This window comes from Dermacentor variabilis, chromosome 9 (genome assembly GCF_050947875.1).
Source record: "Dermacentor variabilis isolate Ectoservices chromosome 9, ASM5094787v1, whole genome shotgun sequence".
Lineage (NCBI taxonomy): Eukaryota > Metazoa > Arthropoda > Arachnida > Ixodida > Ixodidae > Dermacentor > Dermacentor variabilis.
The window spans coordinates 131,471,788-131,492,803 of record NC_134576.1 but is presented as its reverse complement, the minus strand read 5'-3'; the positions used below and the strand labels follow the sequence as shown (position 1 = coordinate 131,492,803).

At 49.1% G+C, this 21,016-nt stretch overlaps 1 protein-coding gene across 1 annotated transcript in view; it reads left to right on the top strand.

Annotated features, from left to right (window-relative positions):
• Positions 1-2,805: 2,805 nt before the first annotated feature.
• The window catches only part of LOC142557523 (chitin deacetylase 8-like), a 42,252-nt gene continuing 24,041 nt past the window's right edge, over positions 2,806-21,016 (top strand). The window contains exons 1-5 of the mRNA XM_075669435.1: positions 2,806-3,269; positions 6,757-6,969; positions 8,311-8,550; positions 9,076-9,266; positions 12,542-12,577. Of these exons, the coding sequence (XP_075525550.1) occupies positions 2,899-3,269; positions 6,757-6,969; positions 8,311-8,550; positions 9,076-9,266; positions 12,542-12,577 (1,051 nt within the window). The 5' untranslated portion in view covers positions 2,806-2,898. The remainder of the gene's footprint in view (positions 3,270-6,756; positions 6,970-8,310; positions 8,551-9,075; positions 9,267-12,541; positions 12,578-21,016) is intronic.

The window sequence follows — 21,016 nt, the reverse complement described above, 5'->3', positions numbered from 1 at the left end:
CATTCCGTCCTAAAGTGTTGAGTTTTGGTTTGAAGAACGCGCCATACTGCTTTTCAAGCCTCATGGATAAAGTGTTGCGGGGACAGCAAGAATTTGCTTTACCGTATTTAGACGACGTAGCGATATTCTCCGCATCCTGGTCTGAGCATATGGCACACTTGCGGGCAGTGCTAACCCGCCTGCGCGAAGCGGGCTTGACAGTCAAGGCTCCTAAGTGCCAGTTAGCACAGGCCGAGGTTGTCTACCTCGGTCACGTGATTGGTCAGGGTCGTCGCCGCCCCTCTGAAATAAAGGTGGCCGCTGTGCGAGACTTCCCGCAACCGCGCACGAAGACCGATATTCGGTCGTTCTTAGGTGTCGCCGGCTACTATCAGAGGTACATCCCCAGGTACTCTGATATCGCGGCTCCCCTGACGGATGCTCTAAGAAAAACAGAGCCCCAAACAGTCGTCTGGGACGAGACAAAGGAAAGAGCTTTTAGCGCCCTAAAGAGTGCCCTAACAAGCCAGCCTGTGCTACGATCACCAGACTATACAAAAGGGTTCGTTGTTCAGTGCGATGCTAGTGAGCGAGGCATGGGCGTTGTACTGTGCCAACGGGAAAATGGAGAAGTAGAACACCCCGTCCTGTATGCTAGTCGTAAGCTGACCAGTCGTGAGCAGGCGTATAGCGCCACCGAGAAAGAGTGTGCGTGTCTCGTGTGGGCCGTTCAGAAATTGTCATGCTATCTAGCCGGCTCAAGGTTTATCATTGAGACGGATCACTGCCCTCTCCAATGGCTGCAGACCATCTCTCCCAAAAATGGCCGCCTCCTGCGCTGGAGCCTCGCTTTGCAACAATATTCCTTTGAGGTGCGTTACAAAAAGGGGAGTCTCAACGGTAACGCCGATGGCTTAAGTCGAAGCCCCTAACGTAGGAATCAGCCTCAAAATTGTTTGTTACTGATGTTTTTCTTCCTGAGGCAGGATTTTTAACATATTGCTTTTGTTTAGTGTTTCAAAGTGATGATGTGCTTTCTAGTGCAATTTTCCAATTTGTGGACGCGTTCTGAGTGCTGCTAGACTACTGTAAGGAACTAGGCAGTGGTATAGAAGGGGAAAGAGCCTGGCAGGGCTTAGTGAGGGTTGTGCCGTGCTTGCTGACTGAGCGGTTGAGTTTCAGCGTAGTTCTAACGCTGGCCGGGAACGAGAACAAAAATGTGAACTCTCCCGAAGTCACTTTGCAGTGTCCTGTGCGAACCTGAACGAGAGAACGAGGCCTTCTCTGTGCGCTGCGCTCAAGAAACGTCGAGGGACGCCCGACTTCGGTTATGAGCATCATCGAGCGACATCCCTCCGGACAGCGGATGCAGTCCCCTGACCATCGGGATCTCCTTCCCCCGGCGGGGCGGTCTGTTACGTTTCGCCTACGACGCGCGGTATAGCCGGCGCGGATGCAACGGACGCCGGGGCTTCGTTCAAAGCGGCAGACATTTTGGCCCGTTCGGCGCCGCCGCTACGCCTCCCCGCCAAGCGCGTCCAGGCATGTTCCAATGCCACGTGTCTTCGTGTGCGTGTGTGTGTGTATGTGCATGTTGGTGCCCACGCTTGTCGAAGCGCGGCAGCCGGGGAGAGGAGCTCCCCCAACTGTGAAGCGAGGAGGTCTGACCGGCGCCGACACGACGTATGCGCCACCTTCTCATCCCAATGTGCCCGAGCGGCACAGTCACGTGCTCGTCTATAGAGGGGTTCCTTCTTGCCCTCAACTGCGAGAGTATAAAAGCAGCTGCCCCCGGACGCCAAGAGAGGCTCCGATTTCTTCTGTTGATTAACGTGCACTCCCGTCTCTCTACTTCGGTCGACCTGACCGCCAACTCCTTGCGATGTTAGAATAAACAAGTTGTTTTGTTGTTACCAGTCGACTCATGCTTTGCCGGGACCTTCGGATGCTTCCAGTTGTACCCCAGGCCGCCAGGCCAACGCTACTCTTGGGGCTTGCGACCCAGGTGCAACAACGGGCGTCAGCGCCGAGTTCCCAACAGGGCGCTCATACCGTCCATCCATACAACCATACATCCATACATCCATCCATCCATCCATCCATCCATCCATCCATCCATCCATCCATCCATACATACATACATACATGCATACATACATACATACATCCATACATACATCCATCCATACATACATACATACATACCCGCGGCTGGCTTTATTTAAATTGTTCGTTCAGGTATAGGAGTCAACCAGCGACTGGTCGTTTGCAGCGTGCTGTTTACCAACGGCACGCTGATTAGCCTTCATGTCACACTAGCTGGCATGCGGCGAAGACGGTACCGGAAGGTATAGCGGCCATGCACTGACGACACCGGCAGTGCATCAGCCGCGTAAAAGGCCGCGCCACGCCAGCTGTTGGCGACAAGCGCTTGCGGTTCACTGCGCGTCATCCGTACAGAACATGTACAGTACATAACTCCCGCAGCGGATTCCGTTTCACTAGTGGTTGCACGTTTATACCGATGCAGGCAGGCAGGTGCTCCAAATATCACGTGATATCCTTTTGGAATTTCCCCGTGGTCTAGTGGTAAAGCCGAGCAGTTACGTCACCGCGGGGTCCCATAGGATATAGTGCGAAGTGCCGACCGTCTCGTAAGCCTGCAAATTTGAAAGTGTCTGTGCCTCTGTTAAGTCACGCTGTGTACATACACATGCGAACGCTTTCAGCAACAACTGCTGTTATAGAAGCGAGCCGAAAGTCATTGTGATTCCAAGGTATAGACTCATCGAACCTGCACGCTTGCAGAACCTGCAGAACCTGTGCACGCTCCCGTTCAGCTTGACTGAATACTTACAAGTACAATTCGCGCTACATATTAAGTGATCGTCGGGGAATCGGAGGGGGAGAGCTAGAGCCATGACGAGGTACGTGCTAAGCCTCCTCTTCATCGTGCCGTGGGCCTGGGAAACCACCGTCGCGGGATCTGCGACCCCGTGCGACCCCAGCGTGTGCAGCTTGCGCGACAACTGCTTCTGCTTGGGCACGCGACCACCGGCGAACCTGAGCGCCAGCAGCATGCCCCAGTTCGTCATGCTGACGTTCGACGACGCGGTCCACGTGGAGAACATGGACTTCTACCGCCAGCTGCTCGGCCCGGGAAGGCGCCGGAATCGGGCCAACGGCTGCAACTTGGCCGCCACGTTCTTCGTGTCGGCCGCCGACACCGACTTCTCGCTCGTGCACGAGCTCCACAGCGTGGGCAGCGAGATCGCGGTCCACTCGATCACGTGAGTCGTGTATGCCATTGGTTGTGTGCTGTACCATCTGTGTGCTGTTTGCGTTCATTGACGGTATTTTGGCGGTGATGTTGACGGCATACGAAAGTCGTGATGTCGTGTATGATGTTATACCTTGCCTGCACCACTTGTGTCTGTCCACGCAATACAATCAGAGAGACGTGTCATTCATTCACTCATTCCTTTACCGAAGAGAGCCCAAGTGAGCAATGATTTCTGACGACGCCTCCCGTGTCACGTTAGGTGAACGCCACGAGCACAGAGGGCTAAGGTTGGGCACCCGTTTCTTGTCTACGTAGGGATCGGGATCCGGTTGTACCCATTCCCCGCCTCCCCCCCTTCTCTCTCTATCTATCTCTCTGTGCTCCTTCTCTAACATTCGTCCTCCCTGGACTGTCGTTCCTGTTGCGGTCAACACGGAAGCAAGTGCGGCTGCTCCTGCAATGCTGTTGCTAGGGTTCACGGGCATTGTTGCGTCCCCCAGGAAGCTTGAGAAGTCCCTTTTTCACGAAATGTATTTCGCGCATAGGGAACACAAGATATATTATTACAGTGACCAAGCATATTCTACCCAGCTGCTGCTCCGAATAGAGGGCACTGACCAGTGGCATAGCCAGAAATTTCGTTCGTAGAAGGGGGGGGGGGGGGGGGGAGGGGGGAGCTCAAGTTTCAGCTCGGCCTCCTCCTTAAGAGGAAGCTTTAGTTCGGGTGCTCCTATCTAAACACATGTAAAAGGGGAATTCGTTTTTCTCGGCAACCACTGCAGCAAATTTGACGAGGTCTGTTGCATTTAAAATAAAAACTTGAATTCTAATGATGGCTGGTTTTGAATCTTTCATTCAGCTTGTCAATTCTTTATTGAAAATTGGCCAAAATCGCACATTTTCGGCAAATGAGACTATCAAGTTTAAAACTCTAACTCAACAATGAAAAATTATATCACAATTTTGTGAATAGCACCTAATAGTACATCTACAGCGGACAAAATTGATTTGTTACACTTGAATCTCAAAAAAAATTAAGTAATATGGAAATACGGCTTTTGTAGAACACTTGTACACAACGTAACCAATTCATGTGAGATATAAATTTACACACCAAGTTTGTCCGCTTTGACTGTTATAGTATATGCCGTTTACAGAGCCGCGATATCCGTTCTTGATGCAGAGCTATTAGTTTGTAAACGCCGTGCTTCTATTTTTTGCTTTCGAACTTTCGATTTTTCAACATATTTTGAACAAGATTCAGGCCCTAAATCGAAATTCCGCTTCCAAGAGACACTAGAATTTAACTTTCTCAAAAGCAACAAATTTCATTAAAAGCGATCCAGGGGTTATCTCCGTAAAGCGTTTCTGCGTTTTTCATGTATTTGAAAAGGCCGCGCCGGAGTTGGGCCCGAGCTAAAGCTTCCTCTTAAATAATTTTTCAAGGGATCAAATACATGAACAATTGCACTGCCATTGCCAAAGATGCTGCAAATGAATTCTTGGACGCTACGCAATGTCAAAAAATGCAAAATATGTATTTTTTCATAAAAGAATATACTCGTATGTGCCAAAAATTGGGCCCAAAATAACTGATATCAATGCTTCCATGTTTTTTGTCTATTTAATAAGTAAAGAAAATATCACACGAACTTTAGAACTATCCCGGCCACGGCGGCCGCATTTCGATGGGGGCGAAATGCGAAAACACCCGTGTGCTTAGATTTAGGTGCACGTTAAAGAACCCCTGGTGGTCAAAATTTCCGGAGTCCTCCACTACGGCGTGCCTCATAATCAGAAAGTGGTTTTGGCACGTAAAACCCCAAATATTATTATTATTAACTTTAGAACTATATCAGTTCGAAACCAGCAAAGCAGTGCATGCAGCTGACATGAAGAATGTAAAGGCCATGAAATGAACAAGTTGAAGGCAAATATGTTAATGAAGCTGTCGTTCAAGAACCGCGTGTTTACATTCTTGTACATATGCAACGACCAGTGAAAAATCTCAATGATATTGTCATTTGTTCCATTGTATTACGCAGGAGCAGCTATGATCGGTCGGGTATCGTGAGTAATTGCACCGAAATTATAGTCGCAACAGAGAGCACGTATAAAAAACAGGAGTTCTGCAAAATATACGAGGGCGAGTCAAATGAAAGTGAGCCAATGCGTATATATGACAAGCGGAGAACTTCATTTAAGAGTAGTCTCTATGAGCATTTAGACATCTGTCGCATCGACTAACGAGTCGCGTGATTCCCGTCTCATAAAACTCCTTGGGTTGCTGCTTCAAAAAGTCTGCAACTGACCCTTTCACGTCATCGTCCGACACGAATCTGGTTCCCTTGAGCTGTTTTTTCGGTTGCCCCATAATGTGGAAGTCGCAAGGCGATAGGTCTGCGCTGTATGGCGGATGCTGCAGCGTTTCCCACTTGAACTTTGCCAGTTTTGTATTAACCATATCAGCGACGTGGGGACGGCCATTGTCGTGGAGAAGGGTGACCCCCTTCGTCAATTTTTCACGTCGTTTGTTCTTGATTGCGACACGTAGCCGTTCCGGCGTTTCACAGTGTCGGAAACACTTAATAGCCTCTCAAGATTTAGCAAAAATTCTATCAGTAATGGTCCCTGACGATCGAAAAAAAAAAAAAGTCAACAACACCTTTCCGGCGGAAATGACGGCCTTTGCTTTCTTTGGGCGTGGTGAATTCGAATGTTTCCACTGTAAGCTTTGCCGTCGTGTTTCAGGCTCGTAGTAGTGGCACCATGATTCGTCCCCAATCACAATTGCAGACAAGAATTCGTCACCCTCACTGTGTCACCCGATCAGATGAGTCAAGGCGCCATCCTGGTGGTGGTTCAAAATCTTGGGCATCCATTGCGCACACAAGAGCCGATAACCGCGATGTTCATGAATTATGTGGCTCCCGGTACATGGGCCTTGACGCGAAATCCAGCCTGAGTACGCAATGTTCGCGGTGAAATGTCTTTTCGCGAGCGTGAAAAAGACCATTCTAGACAAAATCCAGAATGATTTCCGGCGCCGGGGGTGGCTTTGGTCGGCCTTGCATGGACAGCACGAAAAAATATCGGGGGGGGGGGGGAGGCTGAAGCCCTATAAGCTCCTCCCCCCTCCCCTCCTGGCTGCGCCCTGGGACTGGCGTAATGGCTAAGCCGCGTTCCTTTTATTGTGTTTTTGCTTCGACGAGAACACCTGAACACAAAAAACGACGAATTGTGTTTCGACAAAGCGTCGAAGGATGTCGTTACCAGCGTTGCCACTGTAGTACGCGTCTCCGGTAGCCCGGGGTGCTGTTCGGTTGATTCCGCCACGTTGTCGAATTCTGTAATGGCGGCATTTTGAGCCAATCAGAAGTGACAAGATGGACAATTCCGGAATTGTAGCCCCGGTATTCCGTAAAGACCTGCCCCACCTCATTGCTGGCACTTATAGTCGACCCTCTACCGATGAATGGGCGATTCGCATGCAGGCACCGCGACAACATGAGCTACTGGCGCACGCTGGACGTCGCCGGCTGGGAGGCGGAGTTCGTGGGCAACCGTGACTTGCTGCGCGACTACGCGTTGATTCCCGAGCGGGACATGGTGGGCGCGCGGGCGCCCTACCTGGAGGCGGGCAGCGGAGAAGCGTACCGCATGATGCGGCAGAACGGATTCGTCTACGACTCTTCCGTCTGCATCGAGTGAGTATACATGTACCGGCTGCTTACGCAGTCGCACGGCGCCCATCCGGGATGCGGAGCCACGGACGCTACAGTCGAGCCTTTAATTTTTGTGTCTTGAAGACCACACTGTAACTGTCTAGCTGTACGTCTGCCGACACCTGAGCAACAGTCAACATGCGAGGGTGGAGCAGAAAAGGAGGAAAGAGACAGGAGAGGTGGAATAGAATTATTTACATGCCCTGCAATGAAATAGATAGATAGCTAGATAGATAGATAGATAGATAGATAGATAGATAGATAGATAGATAGATAGATAGATAGATAGATAGATAGATAGATAGATAGATAGATAGATAGATAGATAGATAGATAACAGCGTCTATTTAAACATGAACAGCCGTTGTTTGCTACTGTCGTCACTTCGATGATGAGGTGTCAGTCGCCCCAGCTAGGGAGTTACAATGCAGCCACCACTAATTTTACTCTCTTCCTCCTCTCCTTTAACAAATAAACGACAAATATACCGTTGAACGCAGACATAGCGTAATGTGACAATATGGTGGAATATTTGACAATAGAGAGTTTTAGAATAGGCGTCCCCAAAGAAATAGCGTCGAAGCCACTGCGCATGCGCGAGACGCAAAGTGCATTTGGGTTTTGCGTTGGGAATGCTATTTCACCTATTTAGCGGAAGCCCAAATAGCGGCCCCATGCAAAAGCTTTCCGTCAGCAAACATGGCGGCTCAAATCTAGCACTAAACTGGGTTCCATTCGTGGTAACGCGTGAAGTTCGCAAGCTAGGAGAAGTGACTGCGGTTATCGCTTTCTTTCAACTAGCGTGTGTTATGAAGATTGATTCATTAGAGGCCACTGATTCCGAATTCGATTGTGGATTTTATGGCTCGTAGGCCTAACGCGGCTGGTGAAGCTTGAAGGCACGTAAAGTTGGTTTGCCCAAAACTAAGCTCAACGAATTGTTTGCTGTTTACAGAATAACCTCTAAATTGTAATTAAACGCGAATACACGCAAGTCAAAATTACTATTCCTATCATAAAATGGTATATTTTGTTGAATTGTTTCTAATATAGCTTTTCTTTGAAGCCGTAGTGGCGCTGTCAGCCCAAGACACTATCCGCAAACGTAAAACCGTATTCTGAAGCTCTTCACTCCTGCGTGCCCCAACGCAACGACAGTTTCCCCTTTCATGACAGCAGCAGCTGCAGTGCAGCGCTTTTACGTATGCCATACGGCACACATCACTCTTTATTTTATTATTACATAAATGCGTGGAATCGTTCTTCGCGAAGAAGCCTGCAGCTGCTGCGCATATATGCCTGCTCGTTGCTTCAAACGCGCAGCTACATCACGATGACCGACAAGCTGCCAGTGTTCCCCTACACGCTGGACTACGGCCTGGCGCTGCAGTGCACGGTGCCGTCGTGTCCCAGCGGTAGCCACCGGGGCCTGTGGCTGGTGCCGCTCAACAGCTTCTATCGGACGACCTCGCGCGGCGGCGGATCGCTCGGCAGCAGCTGCGCCATGCCCGACACGTGCACGCCGCAGCCGACCACGGAGGGCGACACGCTGGACTACCTCAGGTGCGCCTGACACGCACGCACGGGCGCGTGCACGTGCTGAAAGTAGAAAAGAAAGAAAACGTGAACCTGGACGACTCGCTTAGGCCTAACGCGGGGAGGGCGGGAGACGGAAATTCGAGCCGATGAGCGAGGTGACAGCAGCATAGCCCAACGTTTCGACAAGTGGGACTTGTCTTTAAGTCCGCTCGGGAGCCAACGAATCGCTCGTGCCGCTGGCGAAAACACACATATAACGAACCTGCTGATATAGTATGTATAACCACCCGTATGCTATACCGCTACAAATGTGCTGGTTAACGGCTCGATCTGTTCTCTGTGCGGGATTACTCGATGGAACAATTAACTCGCGCTATATATCTAAACATTCTCAAGAAACAAGCATATACGCCTTCAACCGTATCATTCTTTTAATGACGGGCACAGCTTCCCAGAAGCGTTCGTCTGTTCGCTTGCATCGACGATCATCGTCGACGCGTTTTACGCACATTTCTTTTTGTTAACCCAACTCTATACGATTCCACACAGGTCAAATTTCGAGCGGTACTACCACACCAACAGAGCTCCGTTCCCGGTGTTCATCCACGAAACCTGGCTGCGGAATCCGGGGCGCCGGCAGGGTTACCTCTCCTTCGTCGACTGGCTCCTCACCATGGACGACGTGTTCGTCGTCACCGTGGCCGAAGTGGTGCGCTTCATGCGGGACCCCAAGCCCCTCGGCGAGTACGCGCAGAACGGTTGCTCGAGGGCCTCGGAGTTCCGGCGTTGTCCGCGAGTCCACTCGTGCTCGTTTCCCGACGCGCCGATCGACGAAACCCGGCAGCTCGTCGGCTGCAAACCGTGTCCCGAAAGTTACCCGTGGTTGCGGGACGTGGTGCGAAGAAAAGCGGAAGACGACGACGACACATGGGTGGTCCGGAGGCGGGACTTTGGCTCCGGCTGCGTTCTTGTCTTCTGCTCGGCGCTCGTCGTCTGTCTCTACCTTGCTGCGAGGCGGTTGGGGCGTCGCAAGACGCACTGATTTTAGCGAATCGACCTTTTCCGCTTTGTCATCGGATTTCTTGTTTTTTGCCCGATGCGTGGAATTGTATCTGCGTGTGGAGGCTAAAAAATTTGAGACCGTCATTTCGTGTATCTGTAAGGCACGATATTTTTTTTTTTCAGCAACGCCGTTGACAATGGGAAGCGAAATTAAGCAGCCGCTTGGAAAGCGTCATCTGTGACTCGGCGTTTTGCTCCCAAGCAAAAAGTCGCTATTACGATTCCCTGCCGCAGCGGTCTCATTCCGATGTGTACGGGCGATGCAAAAGTATCTGTTTATACTGTGCTCGCCCGGTATGCTGGTGACCAAAGTTATCCGCAGCCTTTGTTTTGGGAAATCAATCAATCAATCAATCAATCAATCAGGTAATTAATTAATTAACCAGCCACTCAATCAATTATTCAATTAGTCAATCCAATGAGGTAAAATGAGAGCTACAACCATCCTGATGTGCAGAAATTCGATTAAGTGTGACCCATCCCACTATTTCAGTGTGCATCATTCATAACACGACACTTATAATTTTTCCAACCTATGCATGTCTAATACAAAGTACAGTATTGCGATGCGTGGACAACTGCGTGTCATAATTAGCGAAGGCATTGTGCAAATGGCACTAACCATACATTTCCAAAAATTTACGTTATAGTTGTTATTTAATTAATTTCCCTCGTTAGTCCCTGGGGGTCGCGCAGCATGGTTCCATATATCGTATTTCGGTATGCAAAACTGGAAGTGCTAACAAAACTTGCTAATAAAGACCTGCGCATCACTGGCAATATTCCAATATTGCGACAGGCCACAGCTTGGAAAATATTTCACCCATGACATGCACATAGCGTAGCTCCGGTAGCTGTTGGATATGGCTGGAATGCATGTTGGATATGGCTGGAATACATGCAGCATGCGCGCACCTGTCGCGCTCTTGGCCTCCGAGATCTTGCAGCACAAACGGAACGCGCAGTGTGGGAGGCCAGAGGCATGTTCTCCAAATTGAGAGATTATTTTTTACGTGGTACTTATTGTATCAAGTGTGAACACCACGATTTGTAGAATACACATAGAAATGCCATCTTTTTTTTATGCTGGTAAGTCTGGACAGGTGATGTCTCAGCGTGTAAGTAAAATGAAAGATGCTTTCCTCACACGGAGAAAAAGGCGTCTTGTGGACCCGCTGTGTGGATGCATGATCGACAGACGGGAGAACGCCGAGCGGCAAAGTGAGACAGGAGATACATTGGCGCACAAAAAAACGGAGCACCGAATGTATGATCGACAAACAAGCGTTTTCGTTCTGTCTCCTGTCCTGTAGTGTGTGTGTGTGTTTCATAGCGGATACATTTATAGGTATCCGCTATGAAATATAACTGATTCGCCCAAGTCGCATTCTTATTGCACTGGTAAAAGGCACGTAGTTTGTTCATACTAACCCTACGGTAACACGGGTATACAGAACGTGGTGTCCAAGACGTAGTTTGGGCACCGGCAGTGCACGAAAGCATGGCCTCCGAGATTGGTTTTTGTTGCTCTGACTGAGCCCGCGCTGATAGGTGTGTTGCGGACTCCACAGGCGCGCCAACGTCGCCGCGCGACGCATGCATTCGAGATCGTCCGGAACACAAGAACGCGAAGGACCGTTTTTTGCATCTGAGATGGGTGCTCGGTTTCTGATTCATCAGAGTCGTTTGCTTGCGTAAGTTGATCTCAGATAGCATAGTAGCGCGTTGGCCACCTTGTGTTGTGGCGATTAAAGGAGCCTGGCAATGTGGTTGCATTCAATTTTTATTAGAAGAATTGCCAAGGAATTTTATATAAGCAGGAACCTCGACCACTGCTTCAGCTAACCATTGACAGCAATGCTTAGTGCAGTAGTATATTTTGACGACCCATGATATGTTATATCGTTGTGATTAAGCCTTTCCCTCGCTCATGAGTAGGACAATATTCCACCTCGCAGCTTCTCCTGATTGCGACTATGCTTTTATGTATGTTCAGGTTTCACTGCACAAACTGCGTAATTAGAACTGTTACTACAGTAGCTATAGCATTTGCTAAGATTTCCTCGTTTGCTTTGCCGGAACCCACTGCGAAAGTCGTTCTATTCGCTCATAAGCCGCACTTATCTTCTATCTCGGTACCGAAACTGAAACTGAATAAGCTCCACCAGGTAGCGCTGCCGTTCCGCTCTCTTCGTCCAATCCCGAGTCCCGACAACTGTCATAGACGCCAGTGACGAGTTGCGCGGCGGCTCGTATAAAAACATTGTCAACTGCCAAGCGCTGTCGCCTTTCGTGCGTTTCCTCAGTATTTCTTCCGTGCGCTAGAGCAAACACTTCCAATGGAGAACGCAGGTGAGGTTTCTGCATTTCATCGTTCTCGCCGGGCGTGTCAGTCTTGCTTTGTCCGCCGACGAGCTAATTGTGCGAACGCTTCCTAAGCCTACTACAAAACGCTTTGTTTCCGAAGTGTAACAGTGCATTATTTGTAGCAGCTGCGCATGGATATTCAAATGTCATCTGAACGCGATCAATTAATAAGCAAGCTTAGTGGCTTGTTATGTCGACCGGTTGAGCATACGTAAATACAGTTAAATTTAAGCGGCGCGAAATTGTTTTTGTGTGTGCGAAGACGAGATCAACTGCTGAGGGAGTGGCGGCCTGAAGCTTTTCTGGCGGGAGGACTTTCCACTCTTGCTTTCTAGAAGCGATACTTCATAAAAGCTTTAACGAAGGCTTCGTAGCATTTATTCGTTCTTCTTTTCTCCAGTCGCGCGCTTGCTGCATTTGTTGCACAAGTGTTTGTAACGACACTCGAAAAGCTTTCGCTCTTTATCTGACCCTACAAGAGTATCGAGCCGTCCGTTAGGGACTCGACGCATGTCTAGTGTTTGTTCCGTTTTCTGTGCTTTATTGCCACCCGCTTTGTTCTCATAATCGTGTTCTTTTGTTTCAGATGTCAAAGCTGTTGGCGCAGGCGGCGATTCGGAACGTGAGCTTACCACATGCTTCTTTTTTTATTATTTGTTACTTTCTCTCGTAACCTTGCGCATTCTTGCGACGGAACTCTTTGTGCAACACCTCTGACATCAACGATGCAACCGTCATTTGGCGCAACCGTTTTTTTTTCTTTCCTTTCGCAGTAGATTTAGTGGCAGGTCTCTCGAGGGTTCGTCTGAGCGAGCCTTTGTCCTGTCGTGCGAGTCCAGCTCACTTTACGTCATCGGGCGCGTCTTCCGAATCACGGTCACGTGCCGTGTTTATATAGCCAGCAGCACATTCGCTCGCTGCATCTATTTGTGCAGTTGTCGAGCAGATGTGCAGCATCTGCGCTTTGGCTTCTGCGTAGCAACTGTTACGGTGCGCCCGCCGTTATCTGTGGCTTGACAACGTGCGTCATCCATTTCTTTTTGTCGTGGTCGGTACTTCCTGTATCATGGCCTCGGTGCTCAAGTGATACTGCGGAAGAGTTTCAGGGAGTGTTATTTTTCCATTGGCTCGAGCGGGGGTGATCTAGGTGACAATTAAATGGCATCCATACCTCTAATTGGACATGGAATTTCACTTTAAGTGTCTAATGTACTGTATGGTCTACTTTTAAAGAGAGAACCTAGTTGGCAACTCGCGTCCAATTACAGTTATGACGTAAGGACATACATATGTTTTACTGTGTAGGTGTCTGGCTGATGTGCCCTAGAAATCGGGTTTCTATAATGTAGCTTTTCAGCTATATTGGCATTATTACATGCTGTTTCCTTCAAGAGTGGACCGTACCCCAAATTATTTATGCTGATGCTTGCTGTGTAGTTTTGATATAGAGAATAGAAAAGCTATTTTGGAAATAAAGCATTACAATATGGACATGCAATGAATGCACTTGTGTGACTTGCCGACAGCATTAGCTGGACCTGAACATCGAGCTGCATTCTGGTGTGCATTCTAGTTTTCATTTGCTCGAGGCCTGGTAGCGTGACATACCATGATTTCACGAGGACTCTATAGCTTGGGAGTGGACAATGTCGTTTTCAGAACATTGAAATATGTTGCTGTGTTGCATAGAAGGGTCACCGTTTCTTTGTTATTTTTGTTTCTAAGCGAACTTCAAGCTCGGTAAAAGCAGCTTTACGTAGTGGGGACTTCACAAGGCCAATCTAGGTCACAGAGAAAGAGGAAAGAGAAGGTAGTGTCTGTAGATGTCATTGACTGTCTCGTGTACATGTTTGCTTTGAACAAAAAGAAGAGACAGAGGGGCCCGGATTATTTTTTTCCCTCACTCGCATGAAGCCAGTAGACAGTGAAGCCAAGGAAAAGATAGGAGAAATTGCCTGTCATTATAAGCGGCATCTGGAAATGATAAGGTAAAGGGAAATAAAATGAAAAGAACTTGTCGCCGGTGGGTGTTGAGCTTGCATCTTCAGCATTACGTGTACGATGCTTCATTAATTGACCTACTGGCGACGGCTGTTCTCCCATTGACTTGCTTGGGTGTTTGTGCATGTGTACACAATTTGGTTCCGGGAGTGTTAGCCAGCACCACTCTTGCCCATGGGGACAGATGCCCTTTTTCACTTTAATTAAAACTGCAGGTAATGTTCCCATGCTATCTTTGGTTTCATTGTCTGTTGGCTTCATGGTTTTAATTTGCGGGGCATTCACCACTGCATTGCTGACTTCTCGCCAACTATAGAATGTTGTGAAGCTAACCAGAATGTCGAGCTGATGGACGTTAAAGCGGCACTAAAAAGAACAAGCAGTAGGTTGACCAACGAAAAGCCACGCTTGCCATGAGAGAAGCCTTGCTAGGCCACAAATACGCAGAAATGAAACGGGCTACGATGCCACCTTGAATGATCCTGCAACAGCTTGCCGAGAGGTTATGGATTTTCTAAATGTCTGGTTGATCAGCAGAGAAGGACAACACTAAAGTATACACACACACAAAACTTGGCAAGTTTCACAAACTTTCACAGTACAACAGCCTAACTGTGCAAAATAAAATGCCTTGGAAGTTTGTGACCTCGCACTGACGTACCAGTGGTGCAAGGTTTTCAGCGTGAAGTTTGAAAAATGGAAGCTCGGCTCTCGTTTCTCTTCTAGTCATCATCTCTGTATGGCAAAGTAATGATGGTGGTGTTTTGAATGGCTTGAAAATTTAACTAAGGCATGAGTCAGTTGTAGCTTATTTTTATTTAGGATATACTGCGGTCAATAAGACCATGCAGGGGAAGTTACATAAATACAAAAAAGTCTTCCTTTCCTTTTTTGATAATATAAACTGTTGTACAGTAACACTTTTATCATATGCAAATTGAACAAAAGGCTTACACAGGCTGTGTAGTGTAACGTCAAGCTGTGAAGCGATTGGTGATATTTCGTGCCCAGGGGAGTCCCTTTATATTTTATGTTCCTGTGCGAGCTTCATGGATTATACTGGCTTGCTGAAGTATGCTTTTGTAAAACGTCGACAAGTTGATATTAACTTCTAAGCTGCTTCGCCTGTTTGCTATTAACCTGTTGTCAGTAAATAAAAAAAAAAATGCCCTTTTAACTTTTATATGCGGAAAAGTGATTCACTTGGAAAAATTGCTTTGTAGAACGAAAATGATGTTTCGAATAAAAAACACTCCTCTGCACTGGCAGCTCAACACTGACTCGAGCATTGCAGTTCACAATGAAGCACTCAATCGAGGATATCGAATTTTATTAACCCTGAGGCCAACAGACAGTGAAGGTAATGAAAGCATAGGGGGAATTAAGTTTTAATTATGATGTATAATTGATTGGGATTAAAACTAAAATTCGCAAGAGCTTCGTGTTGATAAAAGTTCAAAAATATTGCGAAAATTATTTCGACTTTCTTGCTCTTAACTTTTTTATTCACTTATAGGCGTACTTCCCCATGCTAATTCGTCCTGTTCCTCCCCGTGTCCTAGCTTGGTTTAAGTGTCTGTAGACCTGACGGTTATTTTAATTGGCAAGTGGTATTTTATATTTTTAAGTGGCACCTGGTGTAACTTGAGAATACGCTTAGCATTTGCCGCGAAATTTCGGCAGCCAGTCATGGCAATGATGGAAGGTGTACTTGTTTTTCCTCGGCCCTCCTGTTTGCTCTAGTGCGGGCTAATTTCGCGCAGTGGAGTAGGCACGGCAAACGGAAGGCGCTATCCTGAGCTTATCGCTATGTTGCTTTATTGTCGCTAGTTGTGTGCACTGCTGCGGAAGCTGCTGCCGAGCTCGGTTTCTTCCTACAGCGAAGTAGTCGCGGGATTAGTTTGCTGCATAATGGGTATCCTTAAAAAAAAAAAAAAACGAATGGCGGCCTTGACGTGTCAGCGGTTGTGTTGGGCCCCCCGCAGTACGGTTAAAAGCGTGACCTTCGAGATTAATATCCGTTACTCTTCGGAAGCCGTCGCTGGGGGTGATCAGGTCGACGTGGTATTTTCCTTTGCACGTGACATGTGTTGATTGACGAAGTGGGTTTGACTTGAAAACGAAAATTGTTTGCATTAACTTCTGGAGCTTAAGCTCCGCATTACCAGTTAGTTTAACCGGTTACGAGGTGCCACGTCAGCCTTTAGTTAGGGGCCTCTTTCTGCGTTTGCGCGGCAGTGTACTCATTATTTTAATGACATTAGTAATCAAGTGGTAAACTGGCACCGCCTATTCCACTTGTGTAGCGTGAGGGAAGGAAAGTGGGCACCATCGTACGTACAAGTCTCCTTTATAGCGAAAACGCTCGTTGTAGTAAAGAAATGCGGTTGCTCGAGTTGCCGCTTTCTTGATTGACAGTCAATCTTTCAGCGCAGGCAGGGCGCCCCTCGTCGTGTAGCCACTTTCGTATTTGTAGCCTCGTTTTCCCGCACGCGCCGCTGCGGCGCGTCGGTCGCATTCTCTATATGAAAAGATGGCGCCTAACCTCGCTGCGCGCTGCATGTAATTTTGACGTACGCCTGACGCGCCTGCGATATGCCGCCACATTTGAGCGCGCTTCGACAGGACGCATGCGGCCGTTGGCCGAGGTGGCGGCGGGGGGGGAAATGGAAAGTCGATTCCGTGTAGCGGTTACGAAATCCAGATGGGGACCCGGTTGGTTGGTTGGGTTTTGTTGGCGGATGGGGAGCCTGCGTGCCTCTCCTCTCCTGGGCCCATCGTCGTTAGGTTAATTAGGATCGCCCTCTGAGCTATTATAACCCCGGCCTGCTTGGAGCGGCGCGGCGCCTCGGGCGTGTGTTATGTGTCCCATCGCTTTTCGCTGTTGGCGGCGACGCCCCCCCCCCCCTCCCCCCTTTGCTGGGGTGAATGGAACCATTGGGATAACGAAGGAACCGTCTCCCGGCCGACGCTCGCGTTTGCGCGAACCCGCAGACCTGCGCGTTGTTTGTATCGCGTGCCGTTGTGCGAATAATAATGCCCGTAAACTGTTTTACAAACGCTAATGCTTTCTCTTTTTTTTTTCTTTGCTGTGGCCGAGCTAAGTGATTTGTTGGAGTTGGGTGAGGGGCTGGTATAGTAGGACTTTCTCTGGGACCCCCACCCCGCTGGCCCACTGACTTGAGTGCTCTGCTGCCGAATACGAGGTCGGGGGTTCGATTCACGTCCACGGCGAGTGAAAGTCGAATGTAAGGGCGAATTGAAAAACAAAGAAAAGCAACGCCTCTGCACTTATATTTAGGTGTACGCTAAAAAAAAAAAACTGGGTCAAAGTGAATCTGGAGTCCTCCACTCCACTACCTGTATAACTTGATGTGCGGTTTTCAGACGTTATACCTGATAACTTTAGACTATTCTAAAAAAATATGTGATACGTAAGCGAAACGAGACCAATGTCCCGCCGCAAGAATCGCACCTTTCGACGACTGCGTACGTCAGTCCGAACCCCAGGCGATGAGGCAGGCTGCTTTGCCGTGCCGCGTGATGCGAGTACTGAGCTGTTAAAAGGGTTACATTTGAGTTATTACGAAGGTACAAATTTCAGGAATCAATCGGCTGGCCTGTCGCGAAAACAGGTCCCGCTCGCTACTGTCGGAGAGTCCGGGAAGGGGTTTTGGTTAGAAAGGGAACAAAGCTGGGCGTTACTGGTACACTATTTGCAAGTTCGGCCTTCTCACTCGAACCTGGATTGTTCCGTTCGTGTGCTGACCGCTCTCTCTTTTCCGATTCCGCTCGGCTGGCTATTCGGCAGAGGCGAACACGGATGCTCCGAAGATCGCATGACAAAGGCGACGGCCGCGCGGTATCCATGCGTCCACATTCGCCGGTGCACGACACAAGACGCAGCGAACGGCGTCAAATTTGACACGGAGCGCCTGTGCTCCGATACTGACATCCCCGACGCGGTTGTACTGGCTGGAGAAGTCTCTCGCTAGTTACTTGCAGCACTGCCGAAGCTGCGGTACTTTTTAGCCAATGGGAAGGGCGACATGCATCGAAGATGCGCGCATCCGCGTCGTCTGCTCGGCGTCTCATCGCCGAGCAGACATCGCAGTAACGTACCACGCAAATCGCACAGTGTGCACGAAATCTCAAGTTTGTGATATGCGAGGTTCAGACGCCTCACTTTGATGAATTGAGCGTGCAAGGTGCGCCCGTGAAGAAGCATGCGCGAAGCTGTCGAGATGAACCGCTGACATACTTTGCTGAGGGCCCAGTAATCGCCACGTTGTAATGTGTAGGGCAAAAGATCGAACGATTTCATAGAACCTAAATAACCGCATTACGAAAGCTTCTATCCAGTATATTCCACTGTATGCGTTGCATATGACGTCATTGTACTCGCACACATGTATATTTCAAGCTTATAATCCTGCTATGACTACTTTGACAACTAGCTGTAGGTAAATTGACCCCGAATTTTTTATATTTCGTTAGCCGCGGTGTAATTTACTGTACGGTTAGGCTGACAATTTTTCTTTTCGGTTGCTCTCGCAGACGTTTGCCAACCCTTGCCCGTGTTTCACTCGTGATTTCATAACGAAGCCTTTCCTTGGCACGCTCGGGATTAGTCTGTTCTTCGAAAGCGCCCCGCGGCTTGCCTCCGGGTGCGGCGCTTTGTGCTAGTGCCGTGTCCGCCCGCCAGGCGGCGTCGGTTCGCCTGCCGCCCGTTATTCCCCAATCCCGACTGCCCCTTTCGCTTTTCCCTCGGCGCCGTTCCTCCCTTTCCCCGCGAAGCCAGCGTCGCGTCGGGATCCGTCGAGGGAAGAAGCGTCTGCAGTGTGGTCGTTGATTGGGGATTGCCAGAGACGACGCGGCGGTTATAGACACGGGCGCGGTTTGTAGCTGATAGGGCGTTATCCGAAGGGAGCCTTTTTTGCTTGTCTTGGCTTAACCAAGCTGCTCGGTGTTACGTTTTTCAGCCCACCGTTCTTAGGCGCTCCGATCTGCTACTAGCTCCAGCGCATCTCCCATTTGTGCAGTTCTTCGTAAGGGAAGAAGGCTTTAGAGACCCCGTCCTCGAAGTTAGTTCTCGGCGGTTCGTGCAGTGTAGTCGATTGCCGTTACCTTTCTGTACTGCAGCCGCTTGCGCTATCGCTCTGGTCCCCCAAATTTTACGACCACGACTTCTCCCTTGCAGCAAGCGACCATATCCAAGCTCTCGTCGAAGCTTTATTGTTTGACGCATAGTCATTAGACGCTGCTGGTCGCCGTGCTCGCGCCTTTTAGAAAGTCTCCAACAAAACTCGCGACGATCGCCAAAAGCTCCTAGCGAACGGCTTCGCGATGGTGATCTTCGGTTCCCCGACGACTATTGTCAGCGAGCTCGTGAAGGAGGCTCTGCTGCGCTGCTTCTGTAACACGTGCAGGAGCGCACCCACTCTCGGTGAGTCATACACCGGGCCTCCTCCTCTTTTCTGGGTTTATTTCGCTATTTTTGTGTGTGTGCCATCGTTTCGAGGCGTCTGTGTATTGAGTGCCCTTGATCTGAGCCCTGCCTCTGCAGTGTGCTTGCGAGGCCTGGCATGTTGTTCTTTCTTTATTTTTGGTGCGCCCCCGTCTGCTCGCTTCAAGCTTTGGCATGTGTGTTTCTTGTCAGTTGCTCCTTAGCGGACCTCTCTTCCTTAAAAGGAAGAGGCGCATGCCGGGATTGCCCATCCTCCCCTCCGTCTGGAACCGGCATCGTCTGGGCGTGGCACTTCTTGCGTTGGTGTGCTTCGCATGCTTGTCCTTTGCCGTTTCTTCTTTGAGCATGTGCGCTTCGTTTTGGTGATCTATGAGCGGATCATTCATTATGTAGCGCCGGAAATGAAAATTAGCCGCGCGAGGTGCTTATTTTGGTGGAGCAGACGACGACAAACTAATCCGATGTTTTCGAGAGTGAGAAAAAAAAAGGCAGTAGCGGAGGTTCTTATCCGCGCCGTCGTAGCGTACGGGAGGGAAAGCACCTTGTACGGTTAAAAAAAAAAAAAATCGTACCAACCGGCAAAACGGAGGATTACGCTTAGCGTGCAAAAACTTGGCCGCGCTAAAACTAGCTGCACCGCACACGGCGTTATTTTTTGCTCCCGACAATCGCAGTCAATCTGTATAGAATCTCATCACGCCAGGTAGCACTGTACAGTTCGGTCCACTGTTAAAGGGAACGCATGAGTCTAGACCACACGCAATTTTTCCCCCTTCTGGCAAGTTGTGCAGTCGCCCGGCTTTGCAGCAAATGTCTTCTGGCAGACGGCGCGGTAACCTTTGCCACTGCACTACACAGGCGCGTGGATAGTCTGAGCCATCAGTTGCCTATTAGCGGTAGGTTCGCACGAACTCGTGTGTGTGGTAAAATTCGTAGCTCGTTTTCAGGTCGAGGCCGCAAACAATGCCTGCGTTCTTTCGCTAAATTTGCGTCGTTCTCATATTAGTCAGCCTTACGCACTTGGCCGTGGATTTGAAGCTCACGTTGGGTAAACAGACGTCCCCGACATCTTGTCGTGCGTGCCTGCCCGCCCCGTGACCGCTGTAGACCCGGTGCCAACTTTATTGCAAACGACAGTTTGCCACTCCCGTTGTAATGCGTAAGCACTCTTAGGCGAAGTAGCCCGGAGAAACCGTGTCTGTCCCGTGACGCCTTGTAACTGGGAAATGAATGCGTTATTGGTCTAGTTAAGACATGTTAACTTTATAATAGTGGAACTGTAGATGATTAGTAGCTTTAGTCGATGAAAAAAAAAAGGAAAAGTGGTCACGTTGCCTTGACATAGTCATTTGATGCCATAAAGAAGTATAAAACATATTCGTAAAAATCATAGCCTGCAGAAGGAACGAGAACAGAGGCAGGAACTACGAGATAATCAACAGCAAGAAGAGTAAAGGCTGAACATCTTGAAGGGGCAGCGCAAAAAAAGACGATGACAGAAGGCAGGAACACACAGGACAGCGCTCTTTTTGCGCTGCCCCTTCAAGATGTTCAACCAGTACCAACTCGCCCAAATGTCGATCCTTCAAGAGT